This window comes from Acomys minous, assembly GCF_964271855.1.
Source record: "Acomys minous genome assembly, chromosome: 7".
Taxonomy (NCBI): Eukaryota; Metazoa; Chordata; class Mammalia; order Rodentia; family Muridae; genus Acomys; species Acomys minous.
In genome coordinates this window covers 44,138,458-44,160,320 of record NC_140488.1, presented here as the reverse complement: position 1 = coordinate 44,160,320, position 21,863 = coordinate 44,138,458, and the positions used below count along the sequence as shown (strand labels likewise).

The 21,863-nt window shown below is 40.5% G+C and overlaps 1 protein-coding gene across 1 annotated transcript in view; it reads left to right on the top strand.

Moving 5' to 3' along the window:
* The window catches only part of ATG4A (autophagy related 4A cysteine peptidase), a 57,104-nt gene that overhangs the window by 17,605 nt on the left and 17,636 nt on the right, over window positions 1–21,863 (top strand). Inside the window, exons 3-5 of the mRNA XM_084789941.1 lie at window positions 14,701–14,811; window positions 17,935–18,006; window positions 19,999–20,097. Coding sequence (XP_084646067.1) covers window positions 14,701–14,811; window positions 17,935–18,006; window positions 19,999–20,097 — 282 coding nt within the window. The remainder of the gene's footprint in view (window positions 1–14,700; window positions 14,812–17,934; window positions 18,007–19,998; window positions 20,098–21,863) is intronic.

Here is a 21,863-nt window from a genome sequence, read left to right as displayed (position 1 = left end):
TAATCCAGTTTATGCTTGAATTTGTGGTAATCTTGACTCAGTCTCTCAAGTGCTGAGACTGTAGGTATGTAGCACACTAAGTACACAGATCTTTTTTCTACTTTTTTAAATTAATTAAGCATTTTTATTTTACATATACATTTATATTATTACACATCTATACAATAAACTACCTATAGCAAGAAGAACTATGACACAATCAGGAATTATATAAATGTTATATTCTTAGTGTTTTGGCTATTTATATTTGACAGCCTTGAAGAAAACATCTTTCCTATCTTGGTGTGTCTAAAATTCTGAATGTAAATCAATCTCCATCACGTCTTGTCATTGAGTGAGGTAACCCAGACCCAGAAAGACACGTATGGTATATACTCACTCATAAGTGGATATTAGCCACATAATACAGGATAACTACCCTACAATAAAGAGACTAAAACATCGACCAATGACCATGTATGATGTAGACCTAGACCTACTGCTCAGATGTAGTAGCATAGTCTCCTTGTGTGTCTCACATGTGGAGAGTAGGGACTACTTCAGTCACGTATTCTGACCACTTCCCCCTGGCAGGACGATGGGCTTGCCAGGCCACAGAGGAAGAGGTTGACAGTACACAGATCTTAAATGTATAGTCCAATGAAATTTTAAGTGTGTAAATACCATCAAAATAAAGATGTAGTCATTTCCAGCCTCTTAGAGTTATGTTTTCTCTTCTTAGTGACTACCTTCTCTGAAGCAACCATTATTTTGACTTCTATAATCATATATTCATTTTGCTTGATTTAAGTTTTATTTAAATAGAATCACAGTGTGCTTATCTTTGCGTCTGGTTTCTTTTGCTTAACATAATATCTGTCATATCCAGAGTTTGTTCATTCCTATACAATATTCTTGTGTATGATAGACCACATTTTAAACTTCATTTCTTTGTTGATGGATTTTTATTTATTTCTATGGTTTTTGACATTATAAATTACAGCTGTTTTAAACATTTTAAATTGTGTGTTTGGTTGACAAAAGCATTGACTTCTTCGAACTAGGTCTACAAGTGGAATCTTTCTGGTATGTTAATTAAACATTTCTTTAGAAATGCTTTAAGGAAGGAACTTTTATCTGGACATCTTACAAGAAGACATACTTTTTGAAGAACCATAGTTAAAGATGAAAATTTACCATGTTTTCTTTAGTAATGTGAGATTCTCTGCTTGGCAGATTTAGAGACCATTTGTCTTTGGCCAGTGAGCTGAATCTTTCATGCTTGTGGGTAGATATTTATTTTCCTGGTGTCTGGTACATACTGTGCACATTCAGGATAAGGAGCCATTTACTTACGAGCTCTGTCTTTTTTGAATAGTGGCAAATTGTCTCTTCTTGGGCAATATGGTTCAAATGATAATAAAACAACAGGAAAACCAAGTTTACTTTATAGAAGTTTGCCTTGGACTCAACTTGGAATGCATCTTTAGTTTTGAAAGTGAAGGTACACTGAAATTTTATGTAATCCCCAAACTTCACTTTGGCAACTTAATTTTATGTTATTTCAAAGGTAAAGAATTCTTAAACCTCATGTGTCTGCTGGCAACACTTTCTAATGAAGTGTGATACTGAAAGTGTAAGGGGGGAAATTCCTGCGGTCTGGAAAGAGGCGGAGGTGATTGTAAATGAGCATTAAACTGGGAATTGCTCAAAATGAGGAATACAATTTCTGGAAAAGATTCTACTTCTTCTGAGGTGGTCTGACACTTATCATGCCACTAGAAGGACAAGGAGACCACCCTTAACCATTTTCATAACACCATTTTAAAGAAAAAAGAATGTCTTTGTCTCACTGTCTTTGTTTTCTTAACGGCATTTAATCAGCGGTAGATAGTAAAAAAAAATGACGGGGATTTTTAAAAATGAACAAGTACTTGATATACTACTAATTTAAAGTTTTAAATTTCTGTATGTAGTTACAGAGGTTTTAGAAATCCTTCAGAAGCTCTATGAAGCCTGAATGGAGTCCAAAATCCTTATTAAGGCTGCCAAGGTCAGCATCTTCTGTGCTGAATGTTTCCATAGCCTCAACACTTGTCAGTCCTTGTCTGATATCACTATTAAGGTTTTCCTTCCCTTCCCCCATCCCTCTCCCTCTCCCGTCCTTCTCTCGGCCATCAGTTTAGTCAGTAGTTGGTTCAAGTTTCTTTGTGTATATGTTTGTTTGTGCTGTATGTAATGTGTCTATGTTTGTGTGGTTGTGTTCAGGTGAGCGAGTGCATGTGTTGTGTACACATGAGTATACACATATATGGAGGTCAGAGGTTAGCATTGGGTGTCTACCCCAGCCGCTCTCCACTTTATTTTTTGAGGTAGGTTCTCCACTGAACCTGGACCTCACCAGTTGGCTAAGATGGCTTGCCAGTGCATTCCAGAGATCTAGCTGACTTTACTTCTCAGCACTGGAGTTACATGAACATGCCACTGCACCCAGATTTATGTGTGTGCTGCACAGCTGAGCTCAGGATCTCATGCTTGTGCAACAAGCACTTTACCGACTGAGAAATCTCCTTCTGGCCCTGGTTTACACTTCTTTATCCTCTAGTGTCTGTTCCCTACCCAATCTGATGGACTCTCTTTTCAGTTACTGTCATCTTTCTTCCCAAAGCTTCCTCTAGGCCCCAAACTGGCTTAAGGAAACTATATCTATGCTCCCAGTGGCCCCAGCATAGTAGCTCAGCATCCTGTATACAAACTGACTTTTTATTTCTCATAGCAAAGGTATGCTCTATTTCCAGGCACTAGCCCAGGACTGTTCACTTGGTAAGTACTGATTAAAGATTAAAACTAATGTTTAGATGAACATATCAACCAGCTTAACTTTTTTGAGATAGGGTCGTATGTAGTCCAGGATGATCTCAAGCTTGATATGTAGCCAAGACTGACCTCAAATTTCTAATCCTTCTGATTAAATCCCCTATGATCTGGGATTACTGGCATGTAGAAGTATGTACAGGCATATTCTATAGGCATATCTGGTCTTTTAGACTTTTAGTGTACTCATACATTTGGTAAACTTTTGATTAACCTTAAGGATGGTTATTGCAAAGCATTATAACCAGAGTAGCAGGGGACAGATGATCACTATGCCCCAAGACTTTATAGAGCCTTAGAATACTAGGACATTTTCAGCTTATTGACATTAGTAGAGATCCCTTAAGATTAATCTGTCAGAGAAGCCTTGTCTTTAAAAACACACAAAAAATCAATCTGTTAATGAATTATATTAGAATCTTCTTAGGATATCATTATAGGTAATATTTATAGAGAATAATATAGAAAAACTTCATGGCCTTTTGCTCTCTGACCTTTTCACATCATTTTAATAGAGACATAAGATGTCCACCAATAGTAATCAAAAGTACAAAGGGCTTGGTGACTTAAAGAAGATATAAATAAAGTTTACAAGAGGGATCTTTCAGCCAGTTATGGTGGTGCATGCCTTTAATCCCAGCACTCTGGGAGGCAGAGGCAGGTGGTAGCACATAATATGAGCAATACATTCTAAGAAGTGAAAATTTAAATCTACAAAGGCAAGAAACACCACCAAAGCAGAAATGCCTTATAAAAATGCAGAAACATAAAATGATGTTTGCTTAGGTACCATTTCCAAAACGTTGCCTTTAAATATCTGGAAAATTCTAGATACGTTATGTGAGTTGTACTGCTGGTGTTTATTACCTTGGGGGTTAGTTTATGTCATTTCTTGTTAAATATAGCTATAATCTCCTAACATCAGTCTGTCAACTTCCCCTAGAAGCAGCAGGCTCTGCATTCCTGTTTGTTTTAGGGTATCTGGTGTCTAGCCATGTGGAGCCAGGCCTTGAACATTGTAGGCCTCAATCATACAACAACATTTTCACTGGTCTCTGTGTCTTTAGTACCTTGGATATAGTTTGCATCATAGTAGCAGGATAGCACAGGAAGAATCCTGATGGAGAATAAAATGAACTTGGTTTGAGCCCTGTTCACAAGCTACATGCGCTTTAGCAGTTATATCACCTCACCTAAAACTACGTCCTTTCATCTCTAAGATGGAAATAGTGCTTCTTGTTTGTTTGTTTTGGTTTTGGTTTTTCAAGACAGGGTTTCTCTGTGTAGCCTTGGCTGTCCTGGACTCACTCTTTAGACCAGGCTGGCCTCAAAGTGACAGCAATCTGCCTGCCTCTGCCTCTTGTCTCCTGGGATTAAAGGCATGCACCACCACTGCCCCACTTGAAATAGTGGTTCTTTTCCTGTCTTTCTAAAGGGTTTGTGTCCAGGCTTACATGCAAGTACTCTAAAAACCATCAGTGGCTTTACCAAGAGTTGAGCTTCACTGGCTAGCTGTACACGCCACTGTGCAATTCCATTTCACCTCTCATCTCACATTTCAATATCGCACAGGACCGAACCCCCTCTCCAGCGCATATATACATAATGTTCTACTCACCTGGAGTATTTTCTTCTCTCATCTCTGCTCAATTCAAATAAAAAATTTAAATACCAGTTCAAATTTCATCCTTTAATACCCATTGATTTCTCTTTTGTTGAATTTTGACAACACCCAGTGTTGCCAATAATTGCCTTGTGAATGCCTTTTATCTTTCTCTTTCTTTCACATAAGACTCACATTAAATAATTTTCTGATAATAACGAGTTCACTTAACACTTAATGAACATTTATGAGGCTGATTTCTGTTTTCTCTTTTTTCCCATGGCTTGAAGTCCTCCTACTGCTAGCTCACTTTACCCTTCCTTCTTGCAGAACCACGGAAGAGCCCTTAGTATATAACTGCTTATTGTAACTTTCTGAGATGATGGAAGTATTCTGTATCCATTCTGCCCAACACAGTAATTATTAATTGTGGTTCTTGAGGGACTGAAATGTAGCTTAGTGCTTGGAAGAAATGATTTGTTGTTGTTGTTGTCATCCTACATGGCCCTGGTTGTCTTATAACTAGCTTTGTAGACCAGGGTGGCCTCAAATTCAGAGATCTGCCTGCCTACCTCTGCCTCGATAGTGCTGGGATTAAACGTGTGCACTACCACCACCTGGCTGAAAAGTTGATTTTTAATGTGCTGCTAAAGCTTGAACTCAGAGCCTCATACCCACTAAGCATGTACTTTACTATTCACTGAGCTACACTCCAAATCGTTTGCTTTTTAAAATTGCTTTGAATTTTAAAAGACATGTGTAGCTAGTAGCTACTGTATTGGACAAGTGACTTTCTAACCTTTTTGGTCACACACTATGAAAAATACAGTTTATATTGCAATCTAGTGTATCTAAATATAAGCCAGATGCAGAAAACAATACTATGATCAGTATACTTTAATTCCCTCTGTGATACTCAATTTCACTTCTTGCTTTTGGCTGTGTGTACATGGGCAGATAGAGGTGAAGAGGATGTTTGGTTTCTCCCTCTGTTGCTGTATTCTTTATTCCCTTGAGACAGGGTATTTCATTTAACTTGAACGTCACTCTTTTGGTTTCTGGGATCTGCCTTATCTTTCCATATCACAACTCACCTCGCCCCCCATCTGCCGTAGCCCATTGCTGCAAGTACAGACAGGCAAGACCATGTCTGATGTTTTTTCCTGCTCTGAATGCTGGAGACTCAAACTTTATTGCTTTTATCCACTGAGCCATCTCTTCAGACCTCAATTTTACTTATTTATTTTTAACATAGGAAGTAGAAGAAGGAGATTTATTCAATGTGGCCGCACTGCTAAGAGGGAAAAAGACATTCAATAAACCAACAAGTCTATCTTTAGGGACCTGAAGTGAGATCTAAATTTAAATTGAGGATATACACATCTAAACAGTCCTGATCAAGGTGTGGCCATGCCCACCAAAAGTACTGACTGTAACACACTATGTAGATTTCTTAGCCCTTGATGAATTATGGCCTGATATTATTTTTTGCTTTTACATTATCACACATATATACAATAAACTACATACAGCAAGAAGGACCATGAAACAATTATTATATAAATGAGAAAATGACAGAGATATTGTGCTTCCTAGACAGTCACCCAACACTCTCTCTAACATTGAAGCATCATCTTCACCCTTCTGGTCCAATATATCTGACAGACATATTTGTGAAGCAGGAACTATTGAGGACTTGCTTACCCTGTCTTGGCAGAGTTTGGCCGTTGACACTGCCTGCGTCCAAGGTTGCCCATTTTTAGTCAGAATTCTGTCTGTGGCAGAAATGAGGACATTTTGCCCAGTGGCTAATTTGCCACATTTGAAGCCATCTCCATAAGGAGGTTCTTTGATGCTCATCATCTTCTTTGAGTTAGGCTGGGTATTGCCAGGAGTTAATCTGCCTTATTGTCAAAGGATCCTTAAAAAACATTTAAAAAAATCTTTAAATGCCATATTCTGTAGGTCTCTGAGGTTTTTGAAGATCTTATCTAACTATTTTACCTTCTCTGTCTGTCTGTCTGTCTGTCTGTCTATCCTATCTATCTGTTTAACGTAAGTGTATATTCTTGTGATGAAAATAGACTAGTAAGCCGGGCGTGGTGGCGCATGCCTATAATCCCAGCACTCAGGAGGCAGAGGCAGGTGAATCGCTGTGAGTTCGAGGCCAGCCTGGTCTACAAAGCAGGTCCAGGACAGCCTAGGCTACACAGAGAAACCCTGTCTTGAAAACACTCCCCCCCAAAAAAAAGAAAATAGACTAGTAATTGACATGGCCATGAGTTGATCAGCTAACAATTAATTTGTTTTACTTAATTATACTAAACAGCCTGCAATAGCACCTTCAAAGTATTGGAAATAAACCTTGTATTATAATTGAGTTGTGTGGGTACACTACCTCCTAATAGAGTAGTAAATGCTTTTCCTAGCTTGCTTGACCATTTTCCCCAATTGTATTTGGGACCCTACAAGAGTATTATTCATCACAAATCAGCTGGAAGAAGCCTTAAAAAGAGAATGATGCCTCATTTTCCTTAAGGGGGGTTGAATAGGGTTTTTGGTTGTTTTCTTGGGATATAGATGTTTATTTTCAGTGGGAGTTGGCTATAAGTTATTACTGATCTTATTTAGAGAAAAAACAAGGTTGAACTCAGGGATTTCTCTCTTTTCCTTTATCTTTCTTAGGTATGGAGATAGGGGTGGAAGAGAAAGAAGAGGGAATATAGAAATATATAGGGATGACAGGAGAAAAAGTAGATTATTGCATCTACTCAATTTAAGGCCTTGTTACTCACAAACAAGGTTATTTCTAATTCATTGGTATAGAATTTTGTATATTGATGCAAAATAAGTTCAATTTTGATACATTGGTATAGAATTCAAATCCACTATTATTCTTGGCCTGATGTTAGAATAAACACATCTGTAATCCCAGCACTCAGGAGGTGGAGGCAAGTGCATTGCTGTGAGTTCAAGGCCAGCCTGGTCCAGGACAGCCAAGGCTACACAGAGAAACTCTGTCTCAAATTACCAACCCAAAACAAGCAATAAAAAATACATTGTACATTTTAATGTAGGAGAATTTGAGGTTCAAAAAGTATAGTCAGTCCTCCAAAGTCACAGGTTAAGTTAAATGGCAGAGTAAGTTCAGAAGTTGCATTTTGGAATTCCTAGCTTAGAACCATTTCGAACAGAACTTCCTTCTCTTTCCTGTGCTAGATATGGAAAAATCACAGGGAATAGGACATAAAAAGCAGAAAACCAGTTAATGTGCTATTTATTTTGACTGGATAGTGTCAATTTCGTGGTTTCTGCATGAGTCATGTGGTCAGTATTGCAGTGTTGGTGCCTCAGACTTGGTTTGATGTTTATTGTCCAGTGTCACTAGTATAATGTGAAACTCTCCTCTGTGGGTCCCTCCAATACCTCAGTGGCAAGTGACTAAGTAGATTGGTTAAGAGTAAGAAAGTATGTTGATAAGAATCAAAGTCCTTTGCACCTCAGTGGTAGCAGGGGACCTCAAGTTTTAAATTATGTACCCTGCCACAAATTCTTCTGCATCCATGTGATGCTGTGATGGTGGCATGGTCAAAGCAACATGTGTCCCTGCTCAGTTTAAGTTTTTCTTATATTTTTGCTTGTGAGCCTAGCCTTTGAAGGCTGGGGTGTCTCTCCAGCTCAGTTTACATTTTTCTAAGTTCTGGGTTGTCAGAAAAGTCAGGCTCGGGAAAGGAGGGGAATGAAAAGGGGACAGGGCCTGTGCAGAAGTCAGCAGAGACTGAGGGAGACCTGAGCAATAAATAAACCCAGGCAGAGGAGGATGAAGCCACCTTCAAGGATGGGCCAGCCCTTTGATGTTCTGGGTTTTCCCCCTGACTTCTAGACTTCCCTAATCAACCTGCCATCTAAGGCAGTTCTTTTCAAAATTCCTTCGTGGGTGGGCTTCTCCTTCCTTCTTTGAACCTGGCACCCATACCTACAAGCCCAAAATGTTCTGCTTACACCAAGCTTATTACCCTCCTGCCCACTCCTATGTTTTTCTGTCAACATCACATCATTCATACTTGAAAACTACAAGTTGTTTTTTTAGTCTCTCAATTTCACCTACCCCACCCTACACTCAGTTGCTTGCCAAGTCCATTCAGTGTTTCCTCAACCAGGAAGTTCCTCCCTTCCCCATTACAGCTTCTATCTTATTGCCATTGTTGTGAGTGTTCTATATGCCAAACAGATGGACATGTTTATGTCTTTCCACAAAACCAGAATTTCTTGAACAACAACAACAACAACAACAACAACAACAACAACAAATCCATAGGTTATCCTGGTAGCCTGCAGGCTACAGTTTGTCAAACAGCCCTAGTTGTATTACAGTCTTAATTACTAATATTACATTTCAGCTTGCACAGTGTACATCAAGAAGTAATTCTGTCTTTATGCATGAAGGTTCTAGAACAGCTACAGAAGGGTCAAAAAGGCTTGAGCATAGCTCGAGGGGTTTAAAAAAAAACCCTCACTGGATATCAGTAGAAAACCAGCATGGATGCATAGTGCATCCTTCCCCTCAGTGGTAAGGTAAGGTACCCACTGAAAAGCTGCTAGAGCTGAGTTATAGGGTTACATGGTTGAGCTTCAGGATTTGCAATCCACCTGATTTGAACTGTAGGGGCAAGGTCCAGGACCAGGTCCAGACAGACTAACAGACTTTTGGACAACAATTTGAGTAGCTGATCTGAAGCCCTGGGGAGAGTCATGAATATCCGTTAGTCCCTGTGCAAACATACCAGGTGGTCAGATGGGGTCACTGGGGGTTATTGTCTTTGCAGTGTTAGGTGTCCTTCAGGGTCCAGGTGCAGGTGAGTTTGATAAGTTCTTTGGCCTGGTTTTCTGATATGCTTTTAATATGGCCATGAGCTCATACAGTCCCAGCCTATCGGTTTGTAAGTGCTATGTTTGTACTTTTAGGCAAGCAGTATTAGTCTGTGCTTCATAGGTGGTGCTGGACAGGTAGTGGTGTCCATGTGCACAATGGAATCCAGAGTTATCTTGACTCTGTATCCGTGCTTAAACTCAAACCACATGCTGCTTGTAAAGTGGAGTCAGTCAGGATGAGACAGACTGAAAATGACTACTTTACACAATACGAAGTAACTCAGAGTAGGGCACAGCTTCATTTCAGCATCTCTTAGCTCTTATTGTTGCCTTTCTTAGATATGAAAAGATCCATTCACCTCTAGTTGGGCTTGCGTCCTTGGCTTTTCCCACCATCTATACTACTCTCCTTTATATGTTCTACATTCTGCTAGTCTCTGGTTCCAGAACTATCTTCCCATGTAGATTAAAAACCTGTGAATGGCCAATACTGTACCTCCCTGAGGTTTTTTTTTTTTCATGCCTAGCACATAGTAGGTCCCCTGTAAAGCTTATGGGATGAACTATGGATAGTTATTCAGGTGTGTGCATGTGTTTTCTCCTGTGAAGGTTTTGCTTTGGAACATGTGACCTGCCACTACTATGTTAAATATGCCAGCACACTGAGGAGGCTCATTTGGATGAGCAGTCCTTGTTTGGAGTTAGAGAGGAGAACCTACAAGGAGTTAACCTCTATCCCAAATTCCTTGTAGGCCTGAGATTCTGTGACCTTTAAGCTCCACCTTAGAGAGCTGTGGCATTTCTTTCTTTAGCACAAGGTTCACAGTATCTTGGAGCCTTGTTTTGTAAGGTCGTTGTTAAACTGTAGCAAAAAAATATATTGTTTTTTCAAGGCTCTGTTTTTTTTTCATGTACTTGGAATTGTTTAAAATAACCCTGAGAAAATGTAGTCAACCCCTGGGGGAAAGTATGATATTAACAAAAATGGCAGAGCAAGGGCCTTGAAGTAATCTCTCCTTGATGTCAATGAAAAACAAAACCAAAAAACCTGGCAGCACAAGGCAGAATCAATGTATTCAGAATTCTATAAATGAAAAGGCTTGTTGGTACCAATACAGGGACATGTATCCAAGAAAACCGACAGAATGTTGGGAAGAAGAGTTTTTGCTGTGTTTTTTAACTTCTCTGGCTCTCATCTCTGGCTTTGTACTTTGTAGCTATAATATCCTTGAAAATCAACAGCTTGCAGTCACAGAAAACCCATCTGCCTAGCAGCCACGATGGCCCCTTTATAGCTTCGGTTCTAGAGAATTCCCACCATGTCATCTATCTAGTCATTCCTTGGAAGAGCCCACTGATAAGTCTTATTTATTTGATCTTGACTCTGGGTTACAGAAAGCTTTTCACCCAAGGTGTGTTTTTTAAACCATCACACACAACTTCTCAGTTGCCGGGAGCAGTAGCAAACCTTTCCAGCTAACTAACCAGAAAGTGTCCAAGGAGAAACAGACAGATAAGATACCTTGGAGAATTTCTAAAACCTTGAGATAGTCCCGTGAATCTAGAAAACACATGTACCCATGGGACTGTTGCATTTCCAAGGCTCTGTATGTGTTCGGGACCCATAATTCTCTTTCTTGAGCTTTAAAAAAGCAGATGGAAGACAGAGATATCTCGTGGCTGGGTTGGATGTGAAGACATGCCCCAACATGTGTACAGAGCCCCTTGGTTTACGATGGGAAGTGTTAGGTTCCAGAAGTTAAAGGAAATCCTGGTTTAATCATTAAGCTAATGCAGTAGAGACGTCAGTACAATAATTATTCTAACATAATATGTAACAAGGTGGAGTGTATTTTTCTTTCGGCTCAGTAGCAGTTAATTTTGGTCAACCCAACTGCTTGTTTTTATCCTTGCCTTTAAACAGCCTGAAAGGACAGGACTTTCTAAGCTTGGTATCTGTTTTGTTAAATTTGAAAGGCTAAGCAAATGTAGTTTGTGGCATGAGGAGAATTAAATAAAGTGTTTACTGTTAGTCCGAAGTAATTGTGTCAGAAATTAATTTTTTAAAAAAAATATTTTTTATTTAATTTTAATTTATGTGCCTTGGTGTCAGATCTTGGAGTTACAGACAGTTGTGAGCTGCCATGTGGGTGCTGGGAATTGAACCCAGGTCCTTTGGATGAACAGGCAGTGCTCTTAACCACTGAGCCATCTCTCCAGCCCCCAGAAATTAATTTTTTTTGTCACCACCTCTGCCATTTTTTAGGTGGCTTTGCCTTCTGTCTCCGTTTTCCTGGTGTTGGACCTATTCTCTTCCTTTCCCAGGCACACTTACAGATAGTGACTCTGATACTCCTTTGCTTCCCTGTGTTCTGTATGTGTAGCCTTGGTTCAGGACTTACTGAGGACAGACACACTGCATTCTGGGTGTCTGTCTTCTAAGAGGAGAAAAGATACAAATAGAAGCTATAATGATCTTCTTGCAGGCCTAGCACAGCTTGAGAATAAGTAAAGAGCCAGAGCCAAATTCTTTGGCTACCATTTTATTCACAGCCATCCCAAATGAAGCAGGGCAGTTGTCACAGACTTTAAAGGGCTGTACTAAATTGACCAGATAGCTGGACAATGACTCATGGTGGCAGGGTTGGCAATACACATTTCCTTTGGCCCATACTGAAAACAGATCCAAAGTTTCTATGCATATATGCTGTACATTGATCCAGTGTCACCTGTCCTCAGCCTTACCAAGGCTCTCATTTTCTCATACTCCTCTCAAAGTACTTAAAAACATCTTTTTTTTTCTTTTGAAGAGCACTGGGTGTTCATTTCCACCTGGTTTCTCCTGCCTATGATGGCTCGAGGGTGGGGTGGGGAGGTACACCATGTAATCTACCCTGCCTCTGTCACCCACCGCCTCCTGGGAAGGGCTTGACCTGAATGATCATTTTTAGCCTGGTATTTCCTGTATGTGGGCCAGGGCCTGAGGCCAGAGGCAGAGAGGTTAAGAGAGCACAGGTTCTCTGGCAGAATGCTCTCTGGGGAATGAGAGAGCCGTCTCATGTCTGATTTCTTTAGGTTTGAAACATTACAGAGACTGTAATCTTAGCAATGAAAACAAACCAAAGGAGAAGGCTACTTAAATTCCCCAAAGATGAGAATTCTGCAATATGTTTCAAGAAAATGCTCCTACTGTGGTTCTAAAAGTAATTGCACGGCTTCTGACTTCAACCCCCAACCAAATCTTTTGAGCAGAGCCACCTGCTTTCATGTTTGCCAAGGGCTCCTTCATACTTCGGAACATTTATTTTTGTGAAGGCAGCATGATTCTGATTTAGAAAACAAATCCCAAGCAGTCAAGTGACTTAAACATAGCTGGCAGTGCTACTCACACAGGAAAACACACACCCATGGGATGCTTAAGGGCTGCCTGCTTTAGGAGAGTTACTGGCAGTTGAATGAAAGGAGCCCCTCTTCCCTCTCAGCTTCTTTATGGAAAGGGGCTAGGGAACTGGCATGTATTGGGTGCCTTTGCTTTCATTTCTCACACAAATAGCACCGTAAATTGTGAAGTATAACTATCACTTTAATTTTTCTGGTTACAGAGTAAAAGCAGATTTTGACATGCTGGCTTAGAAACTTATTTACTGCCTATATTATTATTATTGCCCAGAAGAAGATTACTTAGAGATACTTTGGTGCCAGGACTCCTCCGTGAGTCGGTCTTGAATCCTTTAGCAGAACTGTCCCTCCCTCCCACAAAAGTGAATGTGAACTTGACTGCCTCTCAGCTTGTGGAGTTGTTGATTCTGAAAGCATGGCCTGAGAACTAGTGGGATATAGTTTTATCTCACTTGACGGCTTTGTCTTGAGAGATAACTATAGCAGAGTGTAATAGGAAAACTGACTTTTGCTATTCAATGGTCACCACTCAGCACCCCTACAAAACATATGTGTCCAAGAAGGGGTGGGTTCTCAACAAACCAGTTCTTTAGCAAACACCGACAGTGTTTCTTATGATTGAATTAAAATGTACGGTGTCTGTCTACCTGCGGTTAGGGTCAGATCCCATAAGCTAAACTTTGAGTCTTGAAAGATTGGTGCGCACTTGAGAAGTCCCAGCTTGTGATCTCTTCATTCGACTGACTGGCAATAAAGTGCAGTTCCTCACACCAGCCGTGGTTTAATCATTTGCAAGGATTGCTCACAGAGCTCTGGGAAATACTTACCTGAGTACATTTACCCATGTAGTATATTTTTAAAAAAAAAAATTGCAAAGGGTTCAGCTGAATAGCCAAACAGTAGAAATGTATGGGAAGTCGGGGGAAGCGAAGCCTCTATTCCCTTTTCAGGCACCACCAGCTTATCCAGAGCTCCCCAAATGGGGGCACTCAGAAATTTCGTATGGCAGCGTTATGGAGAAATGAGTTATTTTTGACTCCATGTCATGCCTCTCTCCTCTTCTTGCAGGGTGGGGGTTGGAATGAAGCTTCCAGCTTTTTAATCTTTGCTTAGTCTCCCAGGTGACTAGCACCTGAGTACTTACCAAGAACAACTTCATTAGAACAGAAGATCCTCTTATCACCCAGGAAATTCCAAGGGATCAGGAGCCCTGCGGCTAGGGTCAAAGACCAAACACGAGACCAAAAAGAAGATGCTCCTGCCGCCCCAGTGCTCAGGGAGTCTCAGGGATTTTTCAGAGCTGTGTGCCAGAGATTGAAAACAGAGAGCAAATATATAGGGTCTTATTAGATCACAAAATCACAATAGTCACTTGTGAATCTCAGGAACAAGTTCTATTTATGATCAGTCTCAAGAGCCTTCTTTGTAGAAGCCATATGTGAGTTGGATGGAGAACGAAAACACTGTAAAAATATCTAGTCGTCTAGCTACAATGCTATCATTGTTAAAATTGCACATTCTCCAGGCTTGTTACAGCCCCCTCCAAGGCTTTGGCTGCTAGAAACCTTGCCATATAAACCGTGAAATACTTCCATTTGAACAGGTAGGAGCCAAGTCTGCCAGTATTACTGTCTTGACCTTGGTCTACCTTTGTGGGGAGAAGCTAGTTAGCTAAGGGGCTGTTTATGAGGAAGGCCCTTGAAAAGAGAGTTTTAAAGTAGTTCTGAGCATGCAGATTTTCAGATACCATTTTAAACGGGACCATGAGAAAAAGCCCAAGAGAAATATGAAGGGCTGGGGAGGTGGCTCAGTCAGTAAAGTGCTTGGTGTACACCCACTTATTTAAATATTTAAATATTCCTTTAGGGTCAAGCTGATGACCTTTTTACTTTGGGGCAAAGGTAGAAATCAGCAAGCGCCTCGAAGAAGCTCTGTCTCCGAAATTATGTTTACGTATCCTTATTTTTCTTTAGTTATGTCCAAGTATGAAAACCAGATTACTATTTTCACTGACTACTTAGAAGAATTCCCAGACACAGACGAGCTGGTATGGATCCTGGGGAAGCAACATCTTCTTAAGACAGGTAAGCTTGGCGGCACTGGTCTGGGAGGAGCCTGCTAGGGTGGGTGCCTGGGGGCTAAGGGTTTCTCTTTTTCCTTCTTGTGTCGACAGAACATTGTCTTGGGAAGGGCTGATGCTATTGTGAGACAGACTGGGAATGAAACTGAAGCCAGGGGCTCCCTGATTGTTTCATAGTTCCTCCCAAGGAACTAAAGGCCTTAGCAGGGCATTTACATGACCTGGGGTTTTGTTTGTAGGATTTGCAAACGTTTTGATTCTTTTCTGTAAAGAAGTTAGTTCCCATTCCAGAAGACTCGGGATTCAAAACCATGCAATCATTCCTAGCCATATATTTCTTATATATACCAGCCATATATATTTCTTATTCTTACCATGTCTTTGTGCTTCTGGGCCAAAGGTCCAAGGACTTCCATATAAGTCACAGCTGTCAGAAATAATGTCACACCCAAGCAGTCTTCTGTTTCAGATCATCTTCTAGTGATCGTCCTGCCCTAGTTGATTCTGGTTTTGCATAGGATTTCTAGCTCCTTGCAGTGGATGGACAGGAGGCTTGAGTTTTCTCACCTACCACAGCATTCTTAAAGAGCAGAAAGAGGCCTGGTGCTCTAACGCTGCTACGGACTCGCCATCTACTTGTGCTGGGAGAGGCAGCTCTGGCTTACATTACTTCCCAAGAAGAGATCTTCAGAAACCCTTAGCATAGAGTAGGGGATAGGAGGAGGCTGATCAGAGAGCAGGAGAATAAGCTAGGCCTTGCTCATCCTCCTGAGTCAGGCCCCACTATTTTATTGGAGAACTGTGAACGGTGGGGGGAGATTTGGTTTGTTTAACTCTAACTCAGAAAAGGGGCTTTTTCTCTCTAAACCTTCCCTTCCTCCTCTAGGACTTAAAACGGAGGGGTCGAGGAGAACCTTCTACTCTCCAAACAACAGGAAAATCTACGGGGTCACATATGTCCTTATTCAGATCCTAATTTGAAAACATCTTCCCTCCCCCTCGTTTTTGAGAAAGGTTCTACTCTATAACTTGAGCTTACCTGGAATTCTAGAACTCATTATGTAGACCAGGCTGGCCTCAACTTCACAGTAAGCCTCCTGATTCAGTCTTCCAAGTGCTGAGATTTACAGGCATTCAACACTGTGCTGGGCTGGGAAATGCCTTTCAAACTGAATTTTATTTTTCTTTGTTCGCATTTTTTCCTAGCATAGAGCCAAGCTGGAAGGTATAGAGCCTATAGAGGCAAGAGTGACTTGTGTGACATTTAAAGGGACAGGCATATAATAATAGCAACATTTGGTACAGACTTACTGCATACTAGATATCATCTAAGTGCTTTATGAATGTATATGTATGTATATATTTCAACTTCATATGACTTATCTTATTTAATACTCACAGCTCCTCAATGAAGTGGGTATTGCTATTCCTCATTTTACACAGGAGAGAACAGAAGCTCAGAAAAAATGAGTAATAAATTTATGTACACAGTAAGTAGCAGAGTCAGAGTTCAAACCCAAGTTAAATACCACCCCACTACAGGATTTCAGTATGTAGCCCAGGCTGGCCTTAGTTTTGCAATTCTCCTGCTTTAGGCTCTAGAGTACTAGGCTTATAAAAATGTGTAATCATATTTTTGGGTTGCAGCTGTGCTGAGCTTATCGAAGTAGCTAGCATGTACCAAGTATTGGACTCAATCTCCAATCTCCAGCCAGCACTCCATAAACTGGGACTGGGGGCCATACTTGTTATCTCAGCACCAGGAAGGTAGAAGCAGAAAAATCAGAAATTCAGGGTCATCCTCAGCAATTTTGGGGCCATCCAAGGATACATGGCTCCCCCTCTGAGTGGGCATGGGTGGGGTGCTTGCAAAGACAAGAAAAGAGAACTCGCTTTTTAAAAGTTTATTTATTAAATAGCTTGGCGTGCTGGAGCATGCCTTTAATCCCAGCATTTGGGAGGCTGAAGCAGGCAGATTGCTGTGAGTTTGAGGCCAGCCTGGTCTACAAAGCGAGTGCAGGACAGTCAATATAACATAGAGAAACCCTGTCTCAAAAAACCAAAAAAAGAAAGTTTATTTATTTAGTTTATTTATATGGTGTTTTGCCTGCATTCATGTCTGTGCACCAAGAGGCCAGAAGATGCCATTAGATGCCTTGGAACTGGAGCTACAGGAGGTTGTAAGCCGCCAGAGGGGTGCTGGGAATCGAACCCAGGTTCTCTGGAAGAACAGACAATTTTAGTAACTATTGAGATATTTTTCCAGGCCCAAGAAACCTTACTCTTAAACATTATACATCTCCCAAGATGGGGGATAGGTGCTGAGGACAACAAAATGAAAGAAAATATATATACAGCTTTATTTTTTATTTGCTCAAAGAGATGGAATTAGAAATTATTGCAAAATGTAAATTTCCCTTTTGCTTTTGAAAATACAATGACTATAAATTCTATGCTGAATATGTATATGCACATGGTATTGATAAGAGGGAGAGAGATGATTAGAGAAGTCAGAACCATATCCAAGTATGGAAAGAAATGAAGAAACCATAATGGTAGTGATTGAGGAGACTTTGCATCATATTTGTGACATTATACATCTACTTACATGAAAATAGGATCCTAAGTACGATGGGTAAAGTTCCTATACAGTTAGCAGGAGCATTGCCTTTTTCGTTAAATGTATGCATTTACACCCCTGCTTCTGCACGTGAACCACCTCCAAACATATAAACCTCTAGTTTTAGAACATAGATACTGGGTACTGATACTATCATCATTCAGGATGGAGATGGCTGCTTTAGTGGGCTATCTAAGATACTTGATTTTCCTATTTCCTGACCTCAGTGGTAACACCTGTCAGGATCCTGAAAATCATTGAGAAGGAGCCAGAAAGTATGTAATGTCATTAGAAGAACCTGTAGAGTAGCTTCGGTCAAAGTGAAGGTCAAGAGAAGTATTGAATTTATTAGGCTCAAATGAAATTAGGTTTCTGTGAATTTCCATAGTCCTATAACAATCAGATTGGCTGCTTGAAAATAAGCTTGCTGCTGGCATAGAAGTCAAATGTAGGCATTTTAAAAGATGGGATATGGTGATTTAATTTTACCTTTACATTTAATTACAGAAAAATCTAAGCTGTTGTCTGATATAAGTGCTCGTCTATGGTTTACATACAGAAGGAAATTTTCACCGATTGGTACGTATATCATCAGTTGTGCTGTGATTTTTTTCCCTTGTAGATAGCTTGCCTGAGGTTATCAATGACATCACAGAAACCTCAGAATTAACATCTCACTGTGGCAAAGAATTTGGTTTAGGGGAGCAGGTAAGTTTTATTTCATCCAAAAATGTCAGTGTGGAAGTAACCCGTCACGTGTGGCTCTATGGTGTTGTAGTGTTAAACCAGTAGTAATTATGACCCACCTGCAAGTGTTCATGCAGCAGATGACATTACTTTTTAAGGAAAAAAAATCAAATAAGCTTTAATTGGGTAATATCTAGCTATTGAATTACCTTTTGCTGCTTGGATGGCACGATGGGACTATTAAAGAGGCTTGGGCCTTGAAGGAAAGAAAATCATTCCTTCTGTTATTTCCTTATAAAAGGAGAGCATTTTGACATTCAGAGATGCATTAAGATAGGTTTCCTTAGATTTTATTCTAGGCTGTCCCTAGCTGCCATCTAGGGGGAAGGAAGAGTTCAATAAGTTGAATGAACTTGCTCCATCTGAGAGATTTGTAAAGTGTTCCTGAGCAGTGGAACTACGCCCCTGGTGTCATCGAAAGAAGGAGAGTCTACAGGTGGTGGAAGTTCCTCTCCTAACAAAGCTTGTCTGGCCAACTTTGATACAAGGCTGGACCTTGTCATTGGAGTGAAAATATCCTTTCTGTGATGGGCCAAAACTGAAGTCTACACAAACATTTTCTTTGCCCGTCAAACAGTAACAACAACAACAACAACAACAACAACAACAACAACAACAACAACGATGATGAACAATCTTTAGTACCCAGCGGTTCTAAACTGTTAGTGTTCACTGGAGGGAGAGATCTTACAAAGCTGCGCAATGTTTTGAGTCAACACTAAGAGTGTTTTGGTAATAGTTGATCTGTCTTTCTGTGCACTAATCTGCACTGATGTGCCCTTTAACCCCAGCTTTAGCGAGAGTCTGAATGCTCTCCTTCCCCTTCCAGCTCACAAATCTATTCACATCCCTTAGGCTTAATATAGTGACACTGTTCCTTCAGTCCCTATAACAAAGGGATCAAGATGAGGTAAGATAATTTGGGCCACTTTATTTTATATATATATATATATACATATATATATACATATATATGACGACTTCTTTCAAATTAAACATCTAAGATCGTGCCTCTAGAATACTTTTCTACTTCTGAGTTCGAAATGAAAATCAAGTTATCAGATTATGTTGATCTTTTTGAATAGGACCATAGTAGAGCTCATTCTGGCTATATGTGTGACTTTACATCAAATTTTCCTGAAATGGAACCCATTGTCTTATTATTAGCTGGGTTTCTGTATTTTAACGATACAGTGTATTAGTAATAGCATTTTATATAAGACCATACTCACAATATCAAGTATCCTTCGTGGATTCTAGAACTGTTAAACAGTTTCTCATTGAGTTCTTACAATGCCCACTGATAGGAGGCAGAGTATGTGTTTAGATTATACACCTAGATATTAGTCTTCTGCCTAATCTAGAGTTCTTTCATCAATTTGTTGTTGTTTTAAACTTCAGTAAGTCGATTTAGAATAATCAAGAACCTTTCATATGTCTTTGATCATTTTGATGCCCACTCTTGGTGGGCGTTTGTGCCTTAGCCAAGGTAATTTGTTTGGTGATATTCATACATAATAGTCATTTACCAATATAACATGCACATTCTGAAGGCTCCAAGCGAGAAACCTAAAGGGCACCTTTAGTTCATGTGTTTGCTTTGTCTTTGGCTGTAAAACCTGTTTCTATTGGTTCAGCATTGTAACCATTGGTTACAAGGTCCACTTCTATATACAAACCCTGTATGAGCTCTAAGGACATTTATTGTCTCTCTTTTCAGAATTCATGTAGATGTCTGGGTGTTTGTAGTTTCAAATATGCTGATGATTGAGAAAAGATTAATTGAAGGAACACATTTTCATGCCCTCCCCCTTTTGACAACAGGGGGAACAGGCCCTTCATCTGATGCTGGCTGGGGATGTATGCTGCGCTGTGGGCAGATGATGCTGGCTCAAGCCCTCATCTGTAGACACTTGGGAAGGGGTGAGTTCCAATTGTTCTACAAATGGTTTTGGAGACATCTGCTGGATCATTTGCTGCTGTTGGTTTAAGAATATTTACGAACAAAACTGCAGATACTGAATTTATTTCTAACTGCTCAAGTGATGGGCTGGCAAGTCAACCAAGCCCATCATGAGAAGGAAATAGCTGATGTTTCCTCATGTGAGAGTTATTTTCCTGGGACAGCATTAACCTGCAGCAGATAATGTCATTTAGAATTTCCATTTTGCTATTGTTTGAATGGGTCCTTTAAAATGTCAGATAAAAAAAGCTGTGGCCCCAAACTGGGCATGGTGGTACATAGCCTTAATTCCAAAACACAGGAGGCAGAGGTAGGCAGATCTCTATGAATTTGAGGCTAGCCTGGTCTACTATAGAATTAAAAAAAAAGAATTACATGTCAGATAGCACTTCATAGAGAAACACCGTCTCCAAACACAAACCAAAACAAAAACTGTGGCCATGGTGGCTCATGCCTATAATCCCATCACTCAGAAGGCTAAGGCAAGAAAACTGCTGTGTGCTTGAGGTTAACTTGGCTTGTATACTAAGTTTCCAACCAGCCTGAGACTACAGAGGGAGACCCGTTTCAACAAACAAAACAAGCAAAACAAAATGAAAAAACAAAGAAAACAGGAAGAAGGGTGTGGCAGGCAGTCTGTTTCTTGACTCCTTCTAAAATACCCATGTGACTCAGGATGTGAGTGACCTAAAGGAAGTGCTTAGTAAGGAAGCTAGTGCTATTTTGGTTTTGGTTCACTGAGTATGTCCATTTAATAATGAAGAAATACTTAAATTTGCTTCCTTGGGAGGTGGTTTCATCAGTCAAGAAGCCTCTGCTAATTCTTGTTCTTATGCTCTCTGAGCCAAATGCACCCTTCTTCATGGACCTCTGTAGGATGACCTTGGATGGACACCAGTTCAGACGTTCCAGTAAAAGTCCAATTCCCTATGCTCTCAAGCAGCTGACTCTGCTAGCTGTTGCTAATCTCACTGTGCAGACTCACAGGTCCTGTGCCAGGTTGTGGGGAGGATCTGGAAAGGGCTGGAGAGGGTTTAGAGCTTATTGCTGTCTTGCCAGAATTTAGGATATTCTGTGCTTGCTTTCCCAGTATTCTGTGATCAGTTCTAGCTTACAGATGAGAAAACTGAGGGTCATGGCAGTGAGGTGATTTGCCCAGGGGTAAGTAGCCTAGATGTAAGAATATGATGCTGACACTCTGACTCCGGGTACACGTGAATGCAGTGCCTGCAGAGGCTGAAAGTGGGTGTTGGATTTCCCGGAGCTGGAGTTATACTTGCTTGTCTGCTACCTGACATGTGTTTAGTGGGGGGGACTAAACTTGAGTCCTTTGCTGTGAACCACTGGGCCATATCTCCAGCCCCTCTATTCCGTTTCCTTACTGTCCCTCTTCCCTACTTACTTTGTCCCCTTTTACCTCCCCAATGATCTCTGTTTTCATGCCTTATTTCCCCCCTAAATTCCACAGATGAGAGAAAGTATGCAATGCCTGTCATTTTGCAGCTGGCTTATTTTTATTTTCCAATGGCATCCTTCCTAGTTTTTGTATTTTGTATGTATTAACTAGTTTTCTAAGTTTTGTATGCATTTGCTATGTGTGGTGGGGATGCACCTGTGCCACATGCGGTTATGGAGATAAATTCTTTCCTCTGACCATAAGGGTCCTGGAGATCAATCTCCAGTCATCTGATTTGGCAACAAGCACCTTTGGTTGCTGAGCTGTCTT